The sequence below is a fragment of the Glandiceps talaboti genome, chromosome 23, assembly GCF_964340395.1.
Source record: "Glandiceps talaboti chromosome 23, keGlaTala1.1, whole genome shotgun sequence".
In the NCBI taxonomy this organism is placed as follows: Eukaryota; Metazoa; Hemichordata; class Enteropneusta; family Spengelidae; genus Glandiceps; species Glandiceps talaboti.
This window is the reverse complement of record NC_135571.1, coordinates 2,868,136-2,894,068: the sequence shown is the minus strand read 5'-3', so window position 1 is coordinate 2,894,068 and position 25,933 is coordinate 2,868,136. Positions and strand designations below refer to the sequence as shown.

At 35.2% G+C, this 25,933-nt stretch overlaps 1 protein-coding gene across 2 annotated transcripts in view; it reads left to right on the top strand.

The window, feature by feature from the left end:
• LOC144452842 (neuronal acetylcholine receptor subunit beta-4-like) overlaps positions 1–25,933 on the top strand; it is a 106,543-nt gene that overhangs the window by 21,486 nt on the left and 59,124 nt on the right. The window contains exons 1-2 of one of the 2 annotated variants that reach the window (XM_078144020.1): positions 13,479–13,562; positions 14,404–14,515. In XM_078144020.1, the coding sequence (XP_078000146.1) occupies positions 14,449–14,515 (67 nt within the window). In that variant the 5' untranslated portion in view covers positions 13,479–13,562; positions 14,404–14,448. Of the gene's footprint in view, positions 1–13,478; positions 13,563–14,403; positions 14,516–25,933 lie in introns of those variants that run through there. The other variant, XM_078144021.1, reaches the window with a different exon arrangement.

The window sequence follows — 25,933 nt, the reverse complement described above, 5'->3', positions numbered from 1 at the left end:
TACATACATACATACATACATACATACATACATACATACATACATACATACATACATACAGACAGACACACAGATAGACAGACGGACGGACGGACGGACGGACGGAAAAAACTACTAAAAATAAAACATTGCAGTTATCTTTGATATTTAAATTGCAACATATAGTAATATAGTCTGAGGTGAAAGTACATTTACCCACCTATAGTCAAAGTTAGTTAGAATGTGACAACTTAGACATACATGTAAGTTATTTCGCTTAATACATACCGGTCGAAAGTCTAACAAATTGTAAATAAATACCATATATATATAATAACGCAGACCAGAGAAATATTACGATGATGGCTGACACGTGTGTTTGAATAAACTTCCGACAATACACGTTCCTAGATGGACATATCTTTGAGGTGACAGCTGCCATACATACGACCATGGAATATTATTCATATTATGTAGCGTAATTAAAATAGTTTGACTTAGTAAAGCAATACGCTCAGAATTGAAGCTTTTCAAAATAGGTTATTGTCAAACGTTTAGAGTATGTATTTTGCAGATGGTGTGCAAAAACGTTCTTGTATCGAGATGTTGGGAAAAATGCATTTATATTCAACGTCACCCCGTCATCAAAGTTACCACCTAGAGCGTGTGTGTTTCTGCTCAAATGAATAGTCCAACCGTAAGATTACGGCAAATAGCAATCTAGGTATTTCGAACTACTTCTATATACATTTATCAATTGAATAAACCATTCTAATGACCATGCCGTGTACTGCTTTGATTAGAACTTGACACACGCTGTCAAAGATGTAAATGCAAAGTCTTCGACTGCTGAGGGTCTTTCAAGAAACACAATGTGTGAGCGTCGCAGGTAGTTCCACTCAAATGCGTTTATTTTCAGTTAGTAATTGCATCCTTGTCGTAGTGAATACAGGTATTGCAGAGCTAACACGGGGACCTTTTACTGGTATTTTGTCGATGGAAGGCGAATGAAAGGTGTAGTTTTTTTAATGCTTTGCGACGAACAATTTCCAATAAGTTGTAATATGGCTGTAATTAAAATACATGATGGAATACTTACATTGGTTGATTTACACGTGTAAACAGTCTAGGTGGGTATACATAATATAGAAACACAGTATATAGGACACACGTCTGTACGCGATAAAGAACTGCGCACATCGATGAACATATACACATGCACATACAGACACATACACAGAATACGCAAGCTGGGATACACAGAGAAACACAGATATGGGCACACACACATACATATACACACGTATACACATACATACACATACCGACATACAGACAGACATGCAGACAGACATACATACATACATACATACATACATACATACATACATACATACATACATACATACATACATACATACATACAGACAGACAGACAGACAGACAGACAGACAGACAGACAGACATACAGACAGACAGACAGACAGACAGACACACACACACACAGAAAAACAGGTAGACAGACAGAGACAGTTTACTCGAACAAGGATATACAAAGAAACAGTCACGAGCACACACACAGACATACCACGGACACACCTACATACACACACACATACATACATACATACATACATACATACATACATACATACATACATACACACACACACATATACATACATACATACATACATACATACATACATACATACATACATACATACATACATACATACATACGACAAAACAGATGATATAGATATGCAAGACGTCTTACAAACTTATTAACGACTTCTCGATGTTGTGCATGCGAATTTGATGTTATGGAAATTGAAAGGGCAGATGATGAAAACACTGTACTTCTTGGACGACAAGGAGAGTTTATGAACTGAATGAGTTTAAAGTGCAAGATACCACAGACAATATTGTCTACCATGTGTATCATTCTTAATTTGAACCATAGTTAGTTTAACCTGGTTGGAGTTTTTTTGAAAAGCGACTAATGTGAATTGTTAGTACGGTCACAGCTGCCATAAACTCCTAAGAAATCGATGTTGATTATCAGAACTCTCCGTAAATCAATCTCTATATCTAAAGCATTTTAACTTTCGTAGACTATTTAGAATGACTTCCATATCACTAACTATCTAATGTCTATCAATCAATCATTCAATTTATGATGTTGTCTGTCTGTTTGTCTCTCTGTCTACTTGGCTGCCTGTCTGAGTGCCTATCTGTTTGTCTGTCTGTCCGTCCGTCTGTATGTATGTCTGTCTGTCTGTCTATCTATCTAATATCTGTCTGTCTGTCTGTCTGTCTGTCTGTCTGTCTGTCTGTCTGTCTGTCTGTCTGTCTGTTTGTCTGTCTGCCTGCCTCCCTGCCTGCCTGTCTGTCTGTCTGTCTGTATAATAATCTTTCAATCATTACCATTATTCGTGCACCAGGCAGCGAACTTCGATACACTAGCTAGCTAACCATGGATAAAAGTTGCAATGGTTACAGAATGTCATAACCACACAAAGCATGCACTGTATAATATGTAGGTACATATAATTTATTTATTTTTCAATTGACGTTTTCTGTGACGGCAGTCATGGTAGGTGACACTTCAGGTGGAAATCAGATTAATGCAAATTTTTTCAGATGGATTGCTATGTTTTACTGATGTGACCTAATGTGTTTTGTTTGCTGACACCCTGTCAATTATGTAAGCGTGAGATTTGTGCAAATCGTCATTTGTTGGCTCAGGTGACTCCTGTTTTCATTATTAATACGTGCTCTCACTCTCTGTGGTCTCCTACAGCTGTGAAAGAACAGCAAAGTCACCGTTCTTATTAGACAAATCTCTTATAATCTCGTGATCGATTTGAAGCAAATATTCACTTCACGTTCCAGTACTAAACAAACAAAGATTGATAGTACACCACTTAAAATCAAATACAAGTAATTTGCTCACCCCATCGGTTTCCAAAATCCAAACAAACGCAACGTTTTCTCTAAACCTTCAGAACCTGAGGCCGAAAATAATTGTGAATGATCACCCCTTCAATACCAAACTATCAAAACGGTTACCTTTCACCCCTTCAGTATCAAAGTACAAACAATCTTGACACTTCACCCCGGGACTTCACCCCTGTCAGAACCAAGTAATAGTGACGTTACATCCATCTGAACGAAATATTCATGACCTCTAACCCTTAATTACGTTCCAAGCACATTTTAAAATCAACCCCCCTTTCATTAGTGATCTTAATCCACTATGTATGTATGTATGTATGTATGTATGTATGTATGTATGTATGTATGTATGTATGTGTTAAAATTACAATAATTAGACATTGTTCATTAGAGGTCTCTTTTTATCTATGAGTAGTATAGTAATAAGTTGAATTTGAATCTTGATTCAGTGAGTTTTGGTTGCGAACCCCTAAAATCAATTTGATTATATATATTACACCATTGTGTGTGAACTGCTACACAAATATATTTACCTAGATTGATTCAATACTATTCAGATTGTACAATATTACGAAGAAGTAATCTTAACTCACAAAACAGTTTTAGAAAATGTTACAACTTGGGCGGCTTTAACATGTCGAATAATCCTCATCGTGTCCAACACATAATATAAGACCTACTTAACACTATGTGGTATTGGACAACGATACTTCATTGTTTACGTTGAGTCTAGAGGTTTGTACATGACTGTGGTAGGTTGACACCAGGTGTCCTCCTGGCCTCAATTACAAACTCTATATGTTGCAAGGTTGGCTGCTAATGAGACTTGATCTTGACCTTGACCCACTTCATCGAAGATACCCTACTCAGATATTGCTTTTCTATGACACATTTAGTCATAATATATGACTCGGTTCATTTTAATATTAACAGTCCATTTTATTATCGTCTTATCTTACTTGTTATTCATCAATCAGAACTTTGCAAATGAGTATAATCCGACAGTCTTGACCCACGTGACATTAATTTGTTGATGATTGAAATACTCCTCTTCAATCACAAAACACACTGGATTACTTATCAATATACACACTCACTGCAGAGAAAGAGCCGTTTTGTTATCATCACATTGACGGTAGGAGGGAACCAACCTGAGGAAGGGGGAGATAGGGAAGGAGCCTGAAGGAGAGGGAGGGTGGGGAGGAAGGAGCCCGAGAGAGGGTAGGGCGGGAAGGAGCATAAGGGAGAGGGAGAGGGGGATGGAAGGAGCCTGAGGGAGAAGAGGGTGGTAAGGAGCCTGAGGGGAGAGAAAGAGATACTTAATATATATATATATATATATATATATATATATATATATATATATATATATATTATATATATATAAACAGACAGACAGACAGACAGACAGACAGACAGACAGACAGACAGATAGATAGATAGATAGATAGATAGATAGACAGATAGACAATAGATAGAGATATACATAGACGAAGATAGACAGCGCCTGACAACGATAGGGGTAGAGAAAGATAGAAGAGGGACATAGATTGACAGAGGCAGATACAGAGAGATATGTAGACTGAGAAAGAGAAGGTGAGCAATGGGGTTAATATATACTGTGTAGTAGATAGTGCAGAAAAGAATATTTGACAGTTTAGGTGGGACATCTTGGAGCTAACATTTGATAACCTTTGACACGAAATATCTAACCTAAACTATACCATGTGCGAACCTTATGAGAAAATCTTACTTAAATGGCAAATTAACGATTTGTGAATTCTTTGTACAGTGTTACATGTTAATACACATATGGTGTCATTTACTGTTATTCCTCACATTGCCAGTGTAGCATTTTAACAGACTTTATATCGTTCCCATGACCTTTGACCGTCACGGCGTATTATCAATCAAGTTCATCCGCGAGGGAGTAGAACAAGCAATACACTATAACAACTGGAGACTAGATCAGTTCTCTTCGTTAGAACATAAATCGTCATAGCTGACCTACACCCCTTAACCTCTGTCGAAGTTGTCAAAACAATTCATAAAAACAGTTATTTTAAAATGATAATAACACTGCGGTTTACATACCATTAGACCTTAGTGAATCTGGTTTTTCAAAACCGCCAAAGGCAATCGTGTGATTGACATGACAAAATCAAGAATGCTCCCTTGCAATCAGTTCAAAGTCTAATCACCTTAGAAAATATACTGTAACAAAATGAGCGTATACATACACACAAACGCACCTCTCTGTCTGTCTGTCTGTCTGTCTGTCTGTCTGTCTGTCTGTCTGTCTGTCTGTCTGTCTGTCTGTCTGTCTGTCTGTCTGTCTATCTGTCTATCTATCTATCTATCTATCTATCTATCTATCTATCTATCTATCTATCTATCTATCTATCTATCTATCTATCTATCTATCTATCTATCTATCTATCTACGTGTAATGGTAGTCATTTTCAATTACGACATTTGGACTAACGATGTTTGTATGCAGGACTGCATGGTAAAGCTATTTAACAAGTATCTGTTTGACATATGTTATACATCTTCGGTACAAACACCAAGGGCATGTTAATTAGTTAAACAAACGTAGCGGTGGTACTACATGCGTAAAGCAGATTGCAAATTGATAGTTATCAGACGAGTGCCATGATTTGCATATTCGATTCACCTCGTCACTGCCAAATACATGTGGATATGCAGTGACGTCATATTATGGCGTCATGTTGAAGCCATATGTAAACTTATACAAAATGTAGATATACACATTTTTGACGAATATTTTGACATCGGTTCGTTGATGTATGTTTAGTCTTCAAGTTACTCTAAAAATGAATTTCTGGTCTGTTAAAATTTGAAAAATTGACAACTTAAAAGAAAAGTGTGAGAACACGACAAAACATACGAGTTGACAGAAACTAATTCCCTTTTGGGGTATGCCAACAATCACTTAATGTATAAAATATTAATACTATACAAAATACACTAAGCTTATAATTGAAACCTGCGCACTAGATGTTACTTGAGTATTTTGTTTTCAATTAAATAAGCAAGAATATAATCGCGGAAAAAATGTGAAAATACTTGTACATAAATATACTTTAGCCAACGGCGAGTTAATACCGTTTACGATGAAGTAATTATATCTAGCAAGACAGTTTCTAAAAAACGTTCCGTTGCAGCTTCAACCATGTTATTTTCTTCATTCGAGTTTGTGTTTTCTGTCACCATGTTTCAAGCAGTTTACTGGATCATGGTATTTAAAGCTAAAGAAGGTTAATTGTACCTTCTCAAAAACTCGCAAAGATGATTTTATTTTTATCGTCGCCATTTTGCTCTCTCTCTCTCTCTCTCTCTCTCTCTCTCTCTCTCTCTCTCTCTCTCTCTCTCTCTCTCTCTCTCACACACCCTCACTCTCTCTCTCATTCATATTCTACTGACATTGGTAGCATTGAATGCATGAATTTGTCGTTGACAAGTGACATTGAAATGTTCTTCAGTTCGTTAATAAGCAAAACAGCAAACATGTATCTAAATATAGCTATGGATTCAATGATGAATGTGAATTTGTAAAGTGAATTGCCTTGGGACACATTCAGATAAGGAAAACAAATTAGGTCTTGTTATCGTATCATGGCCCCTTGATAGTTAGAAGAACAACTAAACCGTGACCTCTTTGTTGCGAGAATCGTGAAACTTTTTGCGTTTTTGTGTGTGCACCACCAAAATTAGGTAACTTTAAAGTTTCAATAGGCGGAAGGTTGTTTTTGTTTTACATTTCACCAACGTGTTTTGTTGCTATTCACACAAACAAATTTAAATTACAGATACTGATATTGCGCACGCACACAAAATGTAACATCTTATCTCACTGTGAACACAAATAAACAAATTTATCTTTGAATTTTCCTTTTATGATAACGACGGTGACGTTGACCCGTGTTCACAGACAGTGAGATAAAATGTATCGTTTATTTCGCATGCACGCTAGGTGCGTGACTAACGACGTCCAAGTGAAATCCTAAACTATCCAGAGATAATCTGATTAGTTTTTGACGTAAGTTTCAAACCATGAGTACGTGTTTAAGAAATCAAAATTTAGATTTACATGTTACTTTGGAATTTGGTGGATATCGAAATGCGAACATTCGTTTTTTGACACGCAATCAAAATCAAACGACAAACAACGTTTCACGTTTCAATGTTTTGCTGGAAAGTTAGGGGATACCATTTACTCGTACGTAGTATCTGATGTTTCTTTGAAGTTGCAGTTTGGTGCCGTGTTTATTCAACGTAATATCAAAGCGAAAATCAAAGGAAAGCGAAAACAACTCTGGATAGATTAGGGTTTCACTTGGACGTCGTTAGTCACGCACCACGCTATCACTATACACGTTTGTTTTTCTGTTATATAGTTCATAACAATGTCATATGAGATGAAAAAAAACCACAGTGCCGGTTAATTGAAACTCTAAACTTACTTAATTTTGGTAGTAAACATAATTTTAAAAATGACAAAAAAACTTGCTTAATCAGTAATGCAATGAGTACAGTTAAGTATGAAAGACGAATAGAGAAAGTGTAGAAATTGTTGAGAAAACCTGGAATAATTCTGTTTGGGGAGGCCAGCTTTAAAGTTGATCAGAAAACTATTAGCAACATGCATGTGTAGAACCTAAAGAAATTAAAACTCCGCCTTTGTTGCTGAAAGAGGTCACATAACTTAGCTCATCATGGTGACGAGCGAAGAGAGGAATCTGAAGTGGTAAAACGAGGCCCAGTAATTACTTTACTTCAATAATATAATCAAAACTCTCAAGACTGATTTCAAAATTCAAAATAATGATGTACTTTGGCTGGTACCTACATTTCCCTTTTTCTGTAATGGAAATTGAACTAGCTAGATTGGTTTTACGCAATTTCTTGTGATTGTATTTACGGATTTTTCCATCCATCATCAGCAATGAGGCAATCAGAGAGTACAACTACAAGGCGCCATACCCCCTTTACAGAATATGTTTCTATTGGTTTCGTTACATTGAAATATTATAGGTAAACGATCTGCTAATTTTTCTTGCTGTATAAAATCTATTTACAATGTCTGTTGCAATTAACTTTTCGTCAAAACTTAGAGAGACATGTAAATACGTGCTTTATCATACTGTGTATGTGTTATATTCTTTGGTTTCATTATTCGATAGGGTGTTCTGGTTCAATGATGGCAATGGTATTTATAATAAGTATGAAAGGGTGTCAATTCATAACCAGCTTCATTGACTGGTTATATGACAGGTACATTTTCAAAACGCACACACACATTGTTAACAGACTGACAGACAGACAGGTGGACAGACGGATAGAGAGGCAGATGGACAAAAGTGCTCTGTCTGTCTGTCTGTCTGTCTGTCTGTCTGTCTGTCTGTCTGCCTGCCTGCCTGCCTGCCTGCCTGCCTGTCTGCCTGCCTGCCTGCCTGCCTGCCTGCCTGCCTGCCTGCCTGTCTGTCTGTCTGTCTGTCTGTCTGTCTGTCTGTCTGTCTGTCTGTATGTATGTATGTATGTATGTATGTATGTATGTATGTATGTATGTATGTATGTATGTATGTATGTCTCTCTCTCTAGCTCTCTCTCTATCTCTCTCTCTCTCTCTCTCTCTCTCTCTCTCTCGTTGGCGACATTTAAAATAGAAACAATAATAGCACTGAATGTATTCTTATTGAAAAGGCAAAAATTAACTTGGAGATTAAATCTTTCAACTTTCCTCAATAACAATCACGCTGTGATCAGTTGAAAAAAAAGTGTTGTTATCTATCAAGTAAAACAACAATCTAAACTTGTAAAATGATTAATTTTTATCCTAAATGTTACAAATAGTATTCTGCCGAACGCTACCTAATAGCTGAAATAAGAAATCTGTGAGATATACCTGATTCAATACACACATCGATGAAGCAACGTTCCAACTTCGCCATAAAAACTGAACGGCAAATTATTATATGAATGGCCTGTGTGTTACAGATCTACGGGCCTCGCCTAACCAGCGATCGGCCAGTGGTTGCTACCTGATTACCATAAAATATTTCTAAGTATAAAGTTGAAAAATTGGCAATCAAACTCTTTGTGCATGTTTTGGAATCAATTGGCATTTCGTCACACACTTAGAGAGGAAGTCAGGTACATTTTGAAAGTTGATATGTAATATGTACGCATTTCAAATATCTTAAATATCAAACTGTCTCATTTAATTGTATTTGATTGACTGCAATTATTAGATTATAAACACATGATTGCAATAGTGTTGTATAGGAATTTTAATGCGAATGTAAACTATTCTCATTCCAATGATTTGTGAGACATAAGTAATTAAAGTAATGTGTTGTAGTTATTTGTTCAGTTTGAAGTACTTACACATTGGAGTAATTAAGGTGCAATCAAAGTGTGTATGTATGTATGTATGTATGTATGTATGTGTGTGTGTGTGTGTGTGTGTGTGTGTGTGTGTGTGTGTGTGTGTGTGTGTGTATGGATGTATGGATGTATGTATGTAAGGAAACACTGCTGTCGGTAGGTTTGTTTAAATCTGTACTGACCAGTTCATTGCACATTGGAAATTGGTCTATCGCAGCATTTAGAGTCAATAAACCCCTTTATTTATAACAAAAGGGATATATACATGGTAAACACATTTCATAGCTTAATTGAGTCCTTCCTTTCTAGTCCGAAATGCAGAATATCAAATTCATAGCATGTTGCTTGCATTTTTGTTAGGGCAAGGATATCACAACCACCTTGGGTCAACACTAATGCATGACAACAAAGCCGATGAAAACATGTAGACCGTGAAATGACACCACGTTATAAATACTACTTCAGTGCCACGTGTTCTGTTTAGGCAAATCACATACCTGTCGTTCAGAAATAGATATATTGTCAGTTATGTCAATAAGTTGGGAATTAGAGCTAACAACTGAGTCTCCAGGCAGCAGAACGGGTAGATACGTGGTTTACATCATTAATGTGTCAAGACTTTCATCTCTTGTGTGTACAAAAATTGGCCGACAGGATCAAGCAACCCTTATGTAAAATTCATATCTGACGACTAGACAGTGACTGACGAAAAGGAACACATTCCTCGAGATTAAACAGACTTCTGGGGGCTCCTTTCCTGTAACGACATCGATGATGAAATAGAGCAATACTTCATGGACTCAACATTTTACATCACATTTATCATTTTAAAGGCCAATGATTCAATCCCAGGTCATCGAATTAGGATTACCTCAAGAATTTTAGGGGAACTAACTTTTTATATCTCTGCCAAATAAACGGGGTTTTGCACCTAGAGGTTAATTCTAATCCGAAAGTAGTTTTTTGAATGTAAGATAAAAGCAATAATTACAGATGGACATTGACAGTTGATGTAACAGCTGTTTAAAGTGTTCGTACTGTATTAACATTAGTAGACTCCAATTTGTCGTTTCTTGGATAAAATTGTTCATTTTACAATACACAAACAAATATACACAGATAAACAAACCGAATTAATGAACAAATGCAACAATTAATAGGTAAGTAAATAAACGAAATACGTAATATGATATAATAAAAATAGATACAAACAAACGAACACCAAAAAACACAAACACACACACATACACTCAAATACAGACAGACAGACAGACAGACAGACAGACAGACAGACAGACAGACAAACAGACAAACTGATCCCAAAATTTGATAAAAAATGTAATGACGAAATCTCGTATTGCATTACTGTATTTTATTATACTAAATGTTAAGGTTAAATTTTTCACTTAACTAATATGTTTCCTCAAGGCAATTTATGGTCGATTTCATCTAAAATATTTTAAAATTACAATATGGGTTGACAAGAACAACTATTTAAACACTGACCTCATAAATCAAAATGAAAACAAATTGTTACAACCGAGTTCTTTGAAGAATATAAATGCATGCGTACAATATAAATGTATGCATACAAATGACCTATTTCAATTGTAACAACTGTATGCAATTTAAAGTGCATTCTGGAAGGTCGAACATCAACGGATCTGTTACACATTTCAATTTTTATTGCAGTTCAATTGAAAACGAAATATGGTATATTTTACAATAATTGATTCGGGGCATGCTACTAAAAGCCTTTGGGACGATAAAAGTGTTAGATTCCGTTAAGCTCTATATGGTACTGAACAAAAGAACACTTGCAACATCAAAAGGTTCAATATATAAACGTTTAAGAATGTTTAAATGGACCCATTATATGTTTACACTGTGTAAGCTTTGTGATGGTCGGTGATATATAAATTTGATTCACACCCACATTGTTATATAGTGTATAAGTTAAAAAAGCAGATCTCCTATCTATTGGTATATACAAACTATGTATGTGTACAAAGACCTTTTAATTAGGATTTTTACATTAACATAACCTGGCATGTATAATGATATAAGCTTAGGGATCTATCTATCTATCTATCTATCTATCTATCTATCTATCTATCTATCTATCTATCTATCTATCTATCTATCTATCTATCTATCTATCTATCTATCTATCTATCTATCTATCTATCTATCTATCTATCTATCCATCCATCGTATCTATCTATCTATCTATCTATATATCTAGCTGTCTAGCTATCTAGCTGTATATCTAGCTATCTATCTATCTTTCCGTCCGTCTGTCTGTCTGTCTGTCTGTCTGTCTGTCTGTCTGTCTGTCTGTCTGTCTGTCTGTCTGTCTGTCTGTCTCGCTCTGTTCATACTGCACAAATTGTATTGACATACATTTCCATATTGAGTCTCCAAACTACATGGCCGTGTTAGTGTCTGTGCACCGACATGAGGTAGAGGTAGACCAACTGAATAAAAAATGACCATTAATCTATCTACTTGTCTTACCATATTACATACCTGACATTGAAACATGATTATCTCTGCAGTTGCCTTTGTAATCATTATAAATGTAATCTTCAGAGATTTTCGAAAATTAGTATTGTGTCATATTACAATCACCATGGCTAAAATAATGTAGCGGTACCTGTTGAAGAAGATAAGCAAATATCGCCCTCTCGAGCACACGGTTTATCTTAAGCGAAGGGTGATAAAGTTCACCGGGTTGAGGGGTCCGGTAAGCACACAAACTATTTTCGTGTTACCCTTTGCATTGGGTTCATTATAGGAACCCTGTCGTTAGTTTACCAGAGGACCAATTTTGAAGGTTATGTATCACAGTTACTTTTTTCATGTCTGGAATACACAAAAAGGCCAATTAACGTGTCGTCAGTCCAACCATGCAGCGTCATGCTCACCTGGTGGTATCCAGAGGCATTTCCGAAGTTTTCCGTTTCCAAATTGAGGGAAGCATTTCGAAAAAAAATAACATGTCTGCTGGTACAAAGCACACCAGTCGTGCCACTATAAATAGCAAAGTTTTTAATATTCAACACGACATTCACACGACAACTCTTTCGAAAAGTTGTGCTACGGGGTTTCGTAACAGTATCGCAAACATAACAAATAATACTAATACAAATCCTGGCCTGAATTCGCTTATTATTACACTTAATATTTACGTTTCTATGATTCCTCCATGTACTGTAATACTGTACAAACATAATTAAGTTTGATTGAACCCACTACTTTCAAAGACGACCGAAAAGAAAACTTACCAATGTTAGATTTATCAGAAGATGGCTGAATCTTTACACTCATACAAACTTGAGTTTTCAAATTGACCACTAGCGTATACAGTTAGCCCCAAAAGCCAACTAAAAGTCTCTTGGCAGCACCCCCCCCCCCAAAAAAAAAAAAAAAAAAAAAAAAACGAAAAAAAACCCACGTTAACTTTTAATATGCGGGTCACACTACTTCAGAAAATAACAAACTTGACCTCTCATTGATATACTTCTGTAGAAGTAAGTTGATTTTCCAGCTACAGTGACAACTTCACAATATGAACCTACACGCTTTACTTAGCTCAATGATTCAATTAAAAATTGCCAAAACTGCCCTACAGAGAGGTAACAAGGTCAATTTCGTTAGTTTGACCCCTTTGTGTCCTTCACTTAGCAATGGATACTACGTCATATCCACATCCGTAACCAGGCACTCGACAGCACTTGAAAAAAGGGCAACAAAAGAGACAATTATTTGGTTTTTATTTTTTCTGTTTGGCTCCACAAACTTTGCTTGAGCAGTCTACATTTGTGATTAATCAACAGATAACTATGTTAACATGAATAATGCAAAGTGACAAGAACTCGAAGGGTCAAGAAAAAAGGTCACTGTATACGGTACAACATAAAATTTCTTTTGTATGGCCCAGACTGATGTGTTTCAATGGGAAGCGATCGCAATCGGAATCGTGTTGTCTCCCTTACGTTACGCAGTGTACCTAACACACTACGGCGTTTAGATTTGCATTGGCCGTAGTATCGCGTAAAAAAAATCAGACGTTGTTGAACTTCATACACTATATGAAGCTGTATTTTTTTTCCAACGCAAAGGAGTTATACATATCGAGTTTTTTTCTCTCTCCAAGGACGACCACATTGAGACTTGTGGGCTTGTGTGGCTTGCAACTCTCTAGCAAGGTAGGTGCAACGTTTCTGATTCGCTTTACATTCGCTTTACGGTACAAATCCCATAGAACTCCGAATCAAACTCTCGAAAACCGGGCTAAACTTTCTTTATTTGGGGTTTTTAGCGTTGATGAGTCCCGTTGTTGTCGAATTTGTCGGTGTTCGTATAAGTACCTTGATGTTCATTGTTTTACGACCAACTTGAAATTAAAATGTATGCCGCGTGTTTGAGTTTCTGTCGGCAATACCTATTTAGTTGTATCTCTGTAATGATCACAAATAGTCGATTTTCAAAGGCGAGCGCTTGGCCTCGGCTAGTAATTATGTATACATTTTATATTAACGATGCCGAAATTAGGAGTAGAGACGATACTCCCAGTGGTATCTCAACCTTGTGCCATATATTGACAGTGTGGTGTGTGAATCACACATGTAATGGCAATGGTGTACCTATACCGTCATAAAACGCCCCTCTTCATCACTCCTAACTGTTACCATAGCAACAAATAGATGAGAACGTGGCTTGTAGAAGGATCTTATTAGAGTGTTGGGTGGAATGCATTGTCCGGAGAACCAATTAGGAATTTAGTTTTCAATATGGCTCCGACAGTGTTGATGAGCGCAGTTATTTTTGTCTTGTCGTCTTGACCATTACACAATTTCACATATACGTTTATTTTCTGTTCACCACTAGAACAAGGGCTCATCAAATGGATCCTCTGAGAGCCATCCATTCTCATAGTGACGTACTTCACAATGAATCCAAAATGAGTCGATTTATAGAAATAATACTCGCCACGACAGTTTTCAACCATTTTAGACATTAATTGGGCAAATTTTACTTATACTGTAGCTTCCACAGAATGCATAAAAGGTTTGGACAGCCCTGAGTAACAGAATGGCCGCCGGATACACTTATTCAACTATAGGATTGTGCCTTTTTATTTGCATATTAGGAAACGGAGGTAAGTTAACATCTAAACTATTCCGTTTTATTCAGTGCACGATAATCGAAAACTCATTAGCCCGCAACAGAATGTTGAAACGATTATTGAAGAAACATCGCCGGTGACGTTGACAAACAACATGGGTTGGGACATAAAATCATTTCTGTAGGACATCTCTGGCCCCCATTACCGTCTGATGTGAGATTCTTAATGAATATTACTTATCCATCAACAAATAATAAATTAATACTTACAGAATATAGAAAACCGGAAATTGTCCTATAAAAAATTGACCGTGCTTTCTTTATGGTATGGGTTTGCGACAGGCGCATAGATTAATCGAAATCTCATGCAGAGGTAAATCGCAAATTGAATAAGTTTAGTTTGGAGACCCTTGCAGCGAAAATCGACCTTTCTGACTAATTAGAATGTAGCTGGCTTTTTGCACTCAATGTCCCTCATGGTGTAGCCTAACTACTTGAAAGTTTTATTGTTCCTTCCAAGACAGTGAATAATTGACGACTCCATTTTAAACAAATTTTGTCTCTTAGATCCAAAACGTTTGCACTAGACACGTTTTAAATACATTTTTCTGTAAATTTAGTCTAAAATTAATAGAATTTGAGAACAAAAATAGAAAAAATTGAATTTTGTTTCTGTACTGTTGGCGGAAAAAAGGATTTGTATGACAGAGGTTAATTGCACTCGCCGTATCCATGCGGGTCTACTGTACTTTGCACAGTTTCCCTGTTGTGGAATTAAACGCCAACCTTGATATCATGAAATACAACTCTGTAGATAAACTATCAGAAAAGGTTTGTCGGCAGCTCTAACTATACGTCATTAAATCGACACCATTTTGTATTCCACATTATCTGCAGTGCATCGCTTTGTTTTCACAACCTTCAAATTATGCTTAGCTGATTTAGTTTTTTCTAATATGTCAGCTTATCTCTTATCCAATATAATGCACACAAGATTATAAATTTAGATATTTTTTTGATTATCAATAATGCCCAATTTGTATTCTAAAACTATATAAAGTGAACACCATTTATGAATTTTAATAATGTTGTAATCAATTATGCAGATATCTAAAACATTCATCGTCATTTCCGGAAGTATGCCTGGACGATGGCATGTCAACACGATCAGACACAGTGACTTCATTATTTCCTACAATTTCATCCAATCGTTCGTAAAAGTTCCCTTATTCAAATCAAAAGATAACAGCTAGAGGTCGGCATGGTATAAGCATACTACAGCAAAAGTTAATATTGTCAATACCATCAATGCAACTATCATTTCGAGTGTTTAACATGTACGGTGACTTCTTACAATATAAAGTGAAGACATTTCGCATTCATAGGAAGAATATACAACCATAAAATTCAACTTAAATGCTGTAAAGATATTCAAATGAGCATAGATGTAATGATTGGTTTTGATTTATCTGGTTATATATTGTTCACGCTGATGATTTGAACAAATATTTATTCATGAAAGTGGTAATGAATATCGTAAAAATGTTGACATTGCGCCATTTTAATGACTTAATTAGCATATTTTATAGTATTTCACTGCGGGAGGCATCATTGTCATGAAAAGTGAACTAATAGAAATTTTGTATCCTCGACCACTTACACATATTCACAAATTGACACATTTACCTCAGTTTTTCGTAAAAATAATTTGCATTCACGTGGAATTATGAGCATCCAAAATGCCTTTGTTTAGTTATTCATAAGGGGTGACTCAATACATTGTTTTTCATGTTATAACATCGCAAATGTCACATAAACTTATGCATATGTATGTCTCAGTTGCGTTTTTGGTATTTGTAAGGGACGCCTCAATACTTTCGTTGCTGCAGGTAACAAAACCCCCAAATGTTACATTTTCATACACTTTTCAAAAATGTATGGTATATTTTGCTACTTGTGAGCTATTATTATAATCAAATTATATTTGTTATCGCAAGTGTTAAACATAATAAACTTTATATTTTCAAATAATAAAAGAAGTAACGTTCCTGTCAGTGATAAATTAGTTATTTGAAACGGACAAATGTCATATTAAAAGTATTTTTTTTATAAAAAAAGGCATGGCTCAAAATTTGAAAAAGAATATGTATGTACAATTTAAACATTAAAAACGTTATATTTCCAATGATGTATGTATGTATGTTGTATGTATGTATGTATGTATGTATGTATGTATGTATGTATGTATGTATGTATGTATGTATGTATGTATCTATGTATGTGTGTGTGTGTGTGTGTGTGTGTGTGTGTATGTATGTATGTATGTATGTATGTATGTATGTATGTATCTATGTCTGTCTGTCTGTCTGTCTGTCTGTCTGTCTGTCTGTGTGTATGTGTTATTTGTTGTTTTTTGGGCTCGGTATGGGGTATGGGGTTGACGACTATATTTAATAGGACACACTGAAATTTGTGGTTAACATCTATACAACATATCCTCAAGGTAATAGAAGGTGTGAAGTACGTCAACTGCTAAGTTGAAAAAAATTGGCAAATATCAAGGTAGCGTTAATAATGTATTGACAATGGCTGACGTAAAAGTCTGCAGTCAGGAGTCAACATCATTCAATGGCTTCTGGCCATAAGAGATAAATGACCAGATGTGTTGTAGTTTCCATAATCCGAAGTGGAATAACCCATTTCCCCTGACTAAGCAAACGTTTTTCAAGTAGTAATAACTCCGCAAGCTTCGACTAAGTTACGTTTAATCTTTTTTCCTTAGCTGTTTGTAATTAGACAGCTCCTCCAAAACCTATAATTAGTATTGCTCTTTCAGGATGTCTTTTACATCGCCACAATCCAAACACTTTTCTGGAATTAGCAAACGTTGTTAGTAATGTTATTCCGGAGGCTTAGATTACATTGACTGTTATGCTCAGCTGAAACTTGCCTATTCTCCAAAACGTATAAGTAATTTTAAATTTTGAAGAACTATTTTATATCCCCACAGTCCAAACACTTGTCTAGAATTAGCAAATGTTGCTTGATGTGGTGCAATTCCACAGGCTTATATTACTCGATATGTTGCACAGCTGATATAAATTAGTCATATCCTGCTAACAGGTTTAATTAATCATATTCTGTCAAATCTTGATTTACATCGCCACAGTCCAAGTCCTTCTGTACAACTAATATGAATCGATCCACTGGTATGTGATAATGGCGCATATCAAGTTTGTGGACAAAGCAACGTTAGTAATATACCCGTTTTAGATTACGTCCTGATATCCGTATGACCTCGCTCTCACCCTGTCTTGACATGCGGTGAAACATGATCTCGATACTAGCTACTCGTCATACACGAATGTTTGGTATTCCACGCTCCTAATTGCATTATAAAGTTATAGCAACACACGAAGCAGGATAGCTTCCATCACACACAAATATGTTAATTTCGCAAATTGTTAATAAGCGAAACTTTGAATTACTGAGTCTAATTAGATTAAAAACGACAGAACTATATATGTTGAACAAAGCCTAAACATATGCAAATCACTATAGCTCATTTCGCATATAGTTGAGTGACAATCTAAATAAATTAGCTTGAAAATACATTCTATCTACATAAAAATATATTTGTTTGTAATAAAAAATTGCTTCTGTGCCATGTAAGTAGCAGAACTGTGTGCGTCGAACGAAGGCTAAGAAATATGCAAAATCACTAGTAAATTTCGCATTGATAATGAGCAGATTTGAATAGTTGAACTTGAAAATGCATATATTATAAAAGTGGTATCTATCGATGCGAGAAACAAACTGACACATGTTTATGTAAAATAAATAACTAGTACGCTTAACAGTTATGATCATAAAATAACGAATTTATTGAACATTTTGCTCACATAGTGATACACATCGCAGTGATAATTTGTCACGTTTCTGTCAATAACAAAACGGAAATTACAGGTCGTAAAACCCCATTGCTATTGTCACAAAAATTAGTTCTTGAGTAAAAGAAAGGTCACCCGTTGTGATTTGAGCTATCTATTTTAATTACTGTACAATCATCGATTTTAGCTGTTTCTTGATCTCTTCTCACAGAACTTGAAGCAAGTTTTTAAACAGGAAATGATAAAGTTTATGTATACGCATGTATTTTGAGTCTTTGTATATTCAGTGTATTAAAAAACAGAACTAGTTATATATATAACCCAGTCGGCAATTTAGATAACAAAAGGTTATGGCTGCTGTAAATGGGAATTTATATGTAGTCCCAGATGCGACTTTTAGATTGCCAGGAGCATAGAGCGATTTTATCTACTTTTCATCAGTCTATTGCTCCTATTGTGTGCCATAGTTGAGCTCCAATCAAATTTTATAGTAAAGGTTTTTGTCATCCTTTGCTTTATTGCATTTGACACGACTATTTGCTGTTCGCAATACGAGATGAAACGTCAAGTCAGAAGTTGAATACCTAATTTGCTGTATGTAACTATGTGTAGCTCGCAAGGGCTATTTTCATTCAACCCATCGAAACCAAACCAAACAAAAAACCGAATTATGGATGGCTGCTTTGTTGTTCCTTAATGGCGATTTTATTGAAAATTCGCGTCACGTGTGAATGACTGATACGGCAATAGTGTAGGTATGATTGTCGATATTTGAGTCTACTAATAAAGGTAGCTGTAACCCCTAATCAGTCGCAACAATCGCCGTGAGACTATAATCAGGAACGTCTACCTCATCCATCCTTTACACTATCGTCATCATTATGCCCTTCCAATAACTATTGCTGGAGAGCTGAAATGGCAGGGGAGAGAATAGTAACGTGTTATACTATAACTATTTTGATGCTTGCACTACAGAAAATCTTGTCATATGTAAAAGCTTCACTATTGTTGGACCTTGTTTTACAACTGCTGACATCAGACCATGGACGAATGCAACCTGTTATAAACAGGGAAAGTAAACAAATGAATTGGATTAATAACACTTGACTCAGCATGTTGGAACAGAAGAGACTTGTATCGCACACCATGGTTTGATAAGAACAGTTTTATGGTCTCTTTATGTGTACATGAAATGGTAGGCGAACTGGAAATTTGTTTGTGAACGTGAATATTATGTAAAGAGGCCATACAAATGTTCGTATCAAATGATGGACTTTAATACAAGTGTCTGTACGTCAAACATGCTGTGTCAATTGTTATTAATAATGGAATTCAGTTGTTTATTTTCCTGTTTGTAACACGTTCCGTTCGTCCATGATCTGATGTCGGCGATTGTATTTTGAATGCATTTCGTGTACGTTCATTATCCTACTAATATATTGATCCAAAATGCATAACTTTTTGTTGTTGAAATATTCATTTTGCACACACTCTTTGTTATCTTTGAACCTAAGCAAGCTTCTATAAAGATGAAATTACGCAACACATAAATATACCATATTTGTTATTTGCATGTTAATATCCTAATTAGTACATATGCATATAATCAGAAGCTTTAAATAAATCGCTGGGACTTATGTGTATATTCAAAACTCGTTATTAACCCACTTATATTTTCTACCTAATATGAGAGTGTTACATATCGAACCAAATGTGATTTGTATATTAATTTCCAAATTTACATATTCTTTCTTTAATTAGAGCAGTTCTGTTTTGTGTGTGACCCAATACTATGTTCGACAGTATGTTACACTGAATGTTACAGTATGACATATTAAATGTGATGTTTTGTATATTAATATCCTAATTTACAAATTTGTTTTAAATTCGAATTCGTGATAGTATTGAAAACCGGATGTAAGCTAACCCTAGTGTTGTAACAGTGACAATTAAATTGAAACACATAATGATTAATGGTGAACATATATTGCAATGGTAACATCTGGTTTAGATGGTCCAGTTTTACATTTGTGAAATGATATTATGGGAACATTAAAGTGAAGCAAAACGTAGGTCTCCTTTTATCTGCCACAAATCTGAATATTTCGCATGCTGCAAACAAGGATAACCTTTACTCGAGAACTCTTTTGAAACTGATTCAAAATATCTTTATTCGTGATTCACACCTTACAACACAAACTTGATAAACTGATGCATGTTCACAACTTTTCATTTACATGAAAGGAAATTACTCGCTTGTAATAATACAGAATAAACCATACGCAAACAAGCAAGCACGACGATCCAATAGGGTAGCGACGACGCCGTTTAATTGATTATATTCTGACCATGTTTCTGTCTTCTTAACCAGCAATTGACTGTTGATATTTTAACAATTTCCCTTTTAAGTTTGATGTGTCACTTGTTTGTAAAGTGACCATCTTCAGGAAGTCTTCAGATTGGTTGCCCAGCTTCAGGACCAACGGAGGATGGCTTGAAGCTCTTGCTATCGCACCTCGAGTTTGTGTAATGAGATCACACACGATGAAAATACATTCTCATTTTACGTTAAATTTTCTCAATAACAATTTATGATTCCGATACCAACAGCGATCGATTACAATAAATAAAAAAAAATCAGGTCATGTTGTTTTTATCTTTCTATCTGGTCAACAGTTTTGTGTGCGTTTTCAGGTTTTTGATTACAGACATTCTCTAAAGCTATAGGAGACGTTGTTATTCGATTTTTACTCATTTTACTGCTTCAGTTGATTTGCACTGTGATAAATATGCATCAAGTTGGTCTAATGAGTAAAGTGACTTTTCAGTCTCAACATATTGTAAAAAATACTCCACCCTAAACAATTTTGACACATTCACAAACTCATCAATAATGTTGTTGCTGTTTGAATGTATTAAATTTAAAAACAAACAGACAAACAAATATACAACCTCACAAACAAGCAAACAAACAAGCACACACACACACACACACACACACACACACACAAACAGATAGACAGACAGACAGACAGAAAAACAGACATATAGACCCAAGCATGTAATTTCACAAAGACAGCGTTGGTCAATCAAGTCTAAGGCAGTAAATACTCTTTAAAACCTTCTTTAATCTTGTCGCGTATTCATCTATCTATCCACCCACCCACCCACCCACTCACTCACTCACTCACTCACTCACTCACTCACTCACTCACTCACTTACCCACCCACCGACCCATCCATCTAATTACCACTATCTCACAGTAAAATTGATAAAGGAACAAAGGTAAAGCAGTCAGAAACATATGTAGCCTTTATATTCAGTGACACACTTGCACACCAACCAACCAACCAACCAACCAACCAACTTTCAAACTACATTTCAAAGCAAGTTCTAGTTTTCGTATGTATTTCGTCTGTATATTATAAATTCCTTTTCGAAAAGACTTTGTAAAAAGAATCATATATTCCTTTTAGTGCTTCCGCAAATAATTCAGATGAAATCTAAACTGTCTTCGAATTGGACTTCTCTCTAGATTACTCTAATTGTAAAATTTAGTTTTCAGTGGTTATTTGCATTTAACCCCAATTTTGAATGCCAAATATTGCATAATTCAAGTATGACATGATGAAATATGATGATGATGTAATTGAAATTCTATGTCTGACTATACTTTATGCCCTGAGGCATGCCAATCTTTTAACATTTACTGTTTTATTGTCACATTAGAAGCTTCAATTAATGTGGATATTGCAAGAAATTTATGATTAACTGCACATTTATTATGCATAGCGCAAAATCACGCTCCACCTTTCAGATGTATAAATTTTTGAATCACCTTAGAATGACCTAGAATGTCCCCAAGGGTTGTCACAAGGAATATTTAATAGTTTTTAAGATGAGTAGTGACTCGTAATGGAAATCGAATCTTACAGACGAATGCACAAACTAGAAAATATTTTACTGAGAATTATTTTTATAAAGTACAGCGTAAAATCGCAGACAAAACACATTTACATTTAATAAACTATGTGTCATCTGACAATACATATTTTACTAAAATTGATACTTTTTATCGTCTGATTCAAAAACCTCAAACTTACTAACATTGCTACATTTCATCGTCTGGTACAATTACAATCTTAATGAAAATGCTTCATTAAACTAATTTCCTTATCTGTCTAGACAAGATATTACCAACATAGCTACATTTCATGGTTGAACACAGACCTTGCTAATATTGAAAACGGTTCATTGTCTGACTCTATCAAACGCTAACAAATACTGCTACATTTTGTTGTCTGGTTAAGCACACATGTTTCTGACATAGTTATATTCTATCATCTGATTGGACGAAAAATATTTAAATTCATACTGACATTTCTACATTCCGCCGACTGGCTGAGTGACACATGACAATAGGAGCTGACCTTCTATAAATGCTCCATTTTTTTCACTTATTGTCTCTTCACCATCATATGATACAGAGTTGTTAAAATACTTTTGAGTTGAATTGTAATGCATTTGCAACACCCACGAAAGTATTCTTTGCGTCAGGCACATACTACTAATACCTTAGCAGAGTGTTCACAGATGCGCTCGATAATGTCGTTTCACACAAAAATTGCAACAATGTTTATAAAATGTATCTAAAATTTAATACTGTAAAAGTGTTTTGGGTTGGCCAGCCTTTGAAATGTAGCAATGTGATGAAATGTCTTTGTTAGGCCAGACAGCGCGATGTTGCATGTGACATGATTTACATATTATTGCAGACATTTATGTCATACAGGTCAAACTCTGATTTCTGGAAGGGATATACTTTACATCTAAAATAAGGAATTTTATATTTGATCCATCCTATAAACATGTGCATGGCAGATGTACAGAATAATGATGTTGTTCTGAAATTTTAAATATATAAAAACTAACTCATCAGATTGTAATTATCAGCTACCGTGCAAGCTGTCCACATCGCTGTTCACGTGCAAGGATGTATGCATAACAATTGCACGTGATTCAATGACTCGGGCAATAATAGATATACACTTGATTCTGAGATTCTTGCACTACTATTGCACGTGGTTCAAGGATCCATGCATAGCAGTTGTAGATGATTTCAGACAAACACTCTCCCTCATCCAGCTAGCGATCGATATCTCTACGAATTATCTCCCGATTACGGTAGACAATTTACGAGCAATTCGTGAAGCTTACGCCTTCAAGAAATGAGCGAACAGTGACTATAAATCACGCTTAAACAAGGATAAAACAAGGTCAAATCGATTACAGTTGTTTTTTTAGAAATTGTTTATTATGCTACTGCATAATATCCATCTTTTCACTAAACCCGTGTCTACAAATACATTCAGAGTGCCCAATGGATTAGCTTAATTTATATTCATAGAACATGTTTAATACTTAGAATGGTACAAATGTCTTTTATCATCATAACATGGAAACTATACATGTGATTTATGTTCAATATCTGACAAACATTTCGAATGATCATAAATTATTCCCCTATGCGCTGTTGGATGTTTATTTTTTCATTATTTTACATTACAACAAATTTGGAGATGACAACTAGAGAGTGAGAAAATGTACATGATATGCGTTACCTAGTATATTTGGATCCCAAAAGACGACTTTTATGTTACATCACTCTTCTATTGGTATTGGGAGAATGAATCAATTATGAACCGCATACTGTACATGAATCATCGAAACAATTCTTGAAAGGTCCACCTTTTCAACAATCTAAAGAATGTACAATTTCATCATGGCTTCCTACTTGAAAATCTAAGTAAAACATGTCTCATGTCCTTGTTTGGTACTCAATAAATAGCAAAAGCATAATACATGCATAAAATGTTTTCTTATTTATTTTACGAACAATAACTAACTTTCCACACATTGTAAGCTTTTGGTGATTTATCATTTTACACACACAGACTTAGTTAATGTTGTTTTACATTGATTTTCATGTAGGAAGCTGTGATATAATTGCTTTATAAATCAAAATAAATACATCCTTATGGCCACATTAAGGTTATGATTGCTGCAAAAATATTACAAATATTTTCTCTTTTTTCATTTGCTAGACAATATAACTTCCTTTAAATGTTACACAGCAGAAGGGTCAAGTTTTTAACAAGACTAGAAGAGCATATCATCGACAAGTGATTACAGACAACTTACTTAATTCAAACGTAAATCTGTGATCATCTTCTCCAAAAATGATGTTCAATAGAAAATCATAAAAAGGAATCAGCTGTGTGGAAATTCCAGCACAAGAATGTAATTTAATGATTTAATTAATTAAAAAGCACTATCAGAATACTTTGAACAGGTTGACACTTCTATCGTTATTGTTTGTAATATCTATGAAGTAATGATTAGATATGAATTAAAATGACTGATGTTTGTATGAAAAAACGAAAATAAGCAATTCAAGATAAACACATTCAGAGCCAACAAGAGTGCGTTAACAACTCATATAGTGAATACCATCGCTGCCACCACCACCACCACCGGTACCACCACCGACACCGGTACCAACACCCACCACCACCACCACCACCACCACCACCAACAACAACAACAACAACAACAACAACATTTTTGAAATCATGTAAAAAGCACCATTGCAGTTATGATGACCATTTCAATAATATAAATGAGTGATTCGACTATATTATAAATACCGGATATTTGTCATTATAGTGTAAGTCGACAGCTTGCATTCACTAATAATTGCATTATTTAATCAATAACAGAAATTTGGCATTTTGCAAAAATGTCATTTTTTACATGGTTGGCAGTGAATTACATTAAAGAAGATACTACACTGTCCTTATGTCATAACCTAACCTTTATAACATTAGCTCATTATTGGCCTTGTATCTCCCTAGGGAAAACGAAAACGACGATTTCTCTGTCTGTCTTGATATAGCTCGGAATAGTGACATTAATTTGCGTCAGTGCACAATTCTGCAGCTTACATTTATTGCAAATGAGCAAATATTCTTTTGGGTCATTTAACCTTACAGCAATGATAGTCATGGAAATGTTTGGGCTATATTTAGAGCAAATGTAAGGGATGACCTTTATGGAAAACAATCTGGAGTTTTACTGTTTTGAAAAGACGGAATGAGTTTATTGCACTTCAAGTAAGCATAGCAGTTCGTGTCGCCTTAGTTCTCCTTTTTTTATCACCAAAAAGATATGTCAGAGTGAAAAGTATTTGTCAGTTATTAGATTGTATTCCCCAAGGACTCGTGTCTTTTCAGAGCTACTCTCTCGGTAACAGAGATTTGAAACAATGGGGACCTCTTAATACTTGTTCTTTTTCAGTTCATTTAATGCGTAAAACGTGACGTGAACAGTATAGCAGACTTTCACTTCACTTGTTCCTTTTCAGATTAATTTACCAAAAGAATCAGTGTACATGAATATGCTTTCAGGCAAAATAAATATAATTGTGAGTTTCCGATAACCTGACCCTTAACATTTTAAGAAAATTTAAAACAAAACGTATGTCTGTTTTCTTTCCCCAGTG